The following is a 2,721-nucleotide window of genomic DNA, read 5'->3' on the forward strand; positions in this document are numbered from 1 at the left end:
AGGCATTATTAATAAGTGGTTCCCCAGCATAAATAGAGCTACATAAATAGACACTGCAAGCTGTAAACTGAAGTTGTTTAGAGGGTTCCTGTTGCTGCCTTGTACGTAAAAGTGCCCAAATTCTGAATGCACAGAGTTCAAGATTTTGGAGGAAAAGAAATCTTCTTTCTAATGGAGACAGCTTCATTTTTTAATACATTCTGATAGATTCAGTTTGGCAGAGACTGAATCAGGTCCTTGCATTTCACTTCTGTCAGGCAAGGAATCTTCCCCCTGTGCCTCCCTGCTCTGGCGCCACTGGCTGTGGTTAAGTCTGGTGTTGGATCCTGGGGAGGACACAGGTGCAGCCCACAGTGATCATTTTCTTCTCCAGTCGAAATGATTGGTGGCAGCCCTTCTGCTCTCTCTTGAGGATGAGGATCTCCTGTTTGATGGCCACGGAGTTGAGGTTGTGGTCCAGATGCCCGTGGGCATTCAAGCATCTGGAGTGGCGACATTCGGCGTCAGCAATGAACTGGGGGAAGCGGTTGTAGTCCTCATCGATCCTGCAGGGTGGCATGAGAGGATGTGCTTGAAATGGGAAATGCTGATGATGAGGCACTTAGTGCCATGGTCTGGTTGATTAGCCAGGGCTGGGTGCTAGGTTGGGCTGGATGAGCTTGGAGGTCTCTTCCCACCTGGTTGATTCTGTGATTCCATGATTCTCAGGAGGCACAGTAGGCTGGATTGCTGGGGGCTCCCAGCCTGAGATTTTCTACCTTCTGGGAGATTGAATCACAGAATCACAGAATGTGAGGGGCTGGAAGGGACATTGAAAGCTCCTCCAGTCCAATCCCCCTGCCAGAGCAGGATCACCCAGACCAGATCACACAAGAATGAATCCAGGCAGGGTTTGAATATCTCCAGAGAGGGAGACTCCACAGCCCCCCTGGGCAGCCTGTGCCAGGGCTCTGGCACCCTCACAAGGAAAAATTCCTCCTCATGTTTACGTGACACTTCCTCTGCCTCAGCTTCCACCATTGTCCCTTGGCCTGTCCCTGGGCATCACCCAGCAGAGCCTGGCTCCAGCCTCCAGCTACTCATCCTTTACATCTTTCTAACCATTGCTGAGGTCACCTCTCAGTCTCCTCCTCTCCCAGCAGCACAGCCCCAGCTCCCTCAGGCTCTCTTTGTAAGAGAGCTGTTCCATTCCCTTCAGCATCTTTGTGGCTCTGTGCTGGACTCTCTCAAGCAGTTCTGTGTCCCTCTTAAAGTGTGGAGCCCAGAACTGGACACTATACTCCAGATGCAGCCTCATCAGAGCAGAACAGAGGGGCAGGAGAGACTCTCTCAACCTACTAACCACAGCCTTTGAAACCACCCCAGAATGGCATTGGCCCTCCTGGCCACAAGAGCACACTGATGGCTCATGGTCAACATCCCATCCACTAGGACCCCCATGTCCTTTTCCCCTTCTCTGTGTTTCAACAGGCTTGCCCTAGGTGATCCTGGTTTGACAAGGGGGTTGGATTAGATGATCTCTAAAGATGCCTTCCAACCCCCAAGATTCTATGATTCTGTGATTCCATGATTCTATTATCCTCCTCCACTGTAGATCTGTAAGAGCTAAAGTGTTAAGTAAATGCTGCAGATTTTGAGGCAGGGCTGCATGCAGCTGCCTTTGCAACAAACTTGTTTCAGATAGGCACTGACTCTGAAAGACTGGTTAGAAATGATCTGAACTGCTCAGCAGGTCAGGCTGACTGATGGACACAAGGACCTCCTGACAAAATAAGAAGTGTTCTTAGGGCCTGATGCTGATCAACAATCAACCAGACCATGGCACTAAGTGCCCCAGCCAGGCTTGGCTTCAACACCTCCAGCCACACAGACTCCACCACCTCCCTGGGCAGCCCATTCCAATGCCAATCACTCTCTCTGACAACAACTTCCTCCTAACATCCAGCCTAGACCTCCCCTGCCACAACTTGACACTCTGTCCCTTGTTCTGTTGCTGCTTGCCTGGCAGCAGAGCCCAACCCCACCTGGCTACAACAATTTCCTTTGCCTTCTGTACATTGGCCTCAACCATATGTTTGCTCCCTGTTGCTTTCTGTGTTGGTTGTCTTTCCAAGAGGAGCACATGGAATATGGATGCCCTCATATTGCCAGAATCTCTCAGCAATGAAAGCCCTGAAAACAAAGCTGTGGGCATAACCCCAGCACCTCTCCTGTGTATCCACAGAGGTCCTACCTGTAATCCCATGGAGCCAGAGAGCGGCTGCTGACATCAGGAGCTGCTGTGGAGTCCTGGTCTGTGGTGCTGATGCTTATGTTGACTCTCACAGTTTGAGGGAATTTTGAGTCTTTATGGGGCTGGCATCCTGTATATGCTTGCTTGAAGAAGCTCTGTGGCTTGAGTCCAGGCTGTATCACCCTCCCATAGGCAGAGCTGTTGGCTGACAGCATGGCCAGCAGCACGAAGAGCACCAGCCTGAACTGAAGACAATTGGTGCATTTAGGACATAGGGCAGAGAGAGCTTCTGTGACATGGCACACGTAACAGCTGCTCTGAGTGGGTAGGAATCTCATCCACACTCAGCCCAGCTGGTAGTTAAAGCCTATAGACTGCAGTAAGCAGGCAAAAATGTGCCATGTGTCACATCTGCTCCTGCTTTCATTGACTGATAATGGGACAAGGGGCAATGGGATTCAAGCAAAGGAGGGGCCATGAAGACTAGA

General features: G+C 50.8%; 1 protein-coding gene across 1 annotated transcript; it reads right to left on the minus strand.

Annotated features, from left to right (window-relative positions):
• Positions 1 to 307: 307 nt before the first annotated feature.
• On the minus strand, positions 308 to 2,472 carry IL17A (interleukin 17A). Its single transcript, XM_064146847.1, has 2 exons — positions 2,234 to 2,472; positions 308 to 545 (listed from the first exon to the last, which is right to left on the minus strand). The coding sequence occupies exons 1-2, from the start codon at positions 2,446 to 2,448 to the stop codon at positions 308 to 310; spliced, it is 453 nt and encodes a 150-aa protein (XP_064002917.1). The 5' UTR covers positions 2,449 to 2,472.
• Positions 2,473 to 2,721: the final 249 nt, after the last annotated feature.

Source organism: Pogoniulus pusillus, chromosome 7 (genome assembly GCF_015220805.1).
Source record: "Pogoniulus pusillus isolate bPogPus1 chromosome 7, bPogPus1.pri, whole genome shotgun sequence".
NCBI lineage: Eukaryota > Metazoa > Chordata > Aves > Piciformes > Lybiidae > Pogoniulus > Pogoniulus pusillus.

What these genes read in the sequence shown, in the direction of transcription:
- IL17A (XM_064146847.1), bottom strand. Translation starts at nt 2,448, where the DNA reads ATGCTGTCAGCCAACAGCTCTGCCTATGGGAGGGTGATACAGCCTGGA. An exon ending in CTGGCTCCATGGGATTACAG is followed by an intron (nt 546 to 2,233) that starts GTAGGACCTCTG and finishes GCCACCCTGCAG; the next exon opens with GATCGATGAGGACTACAACC.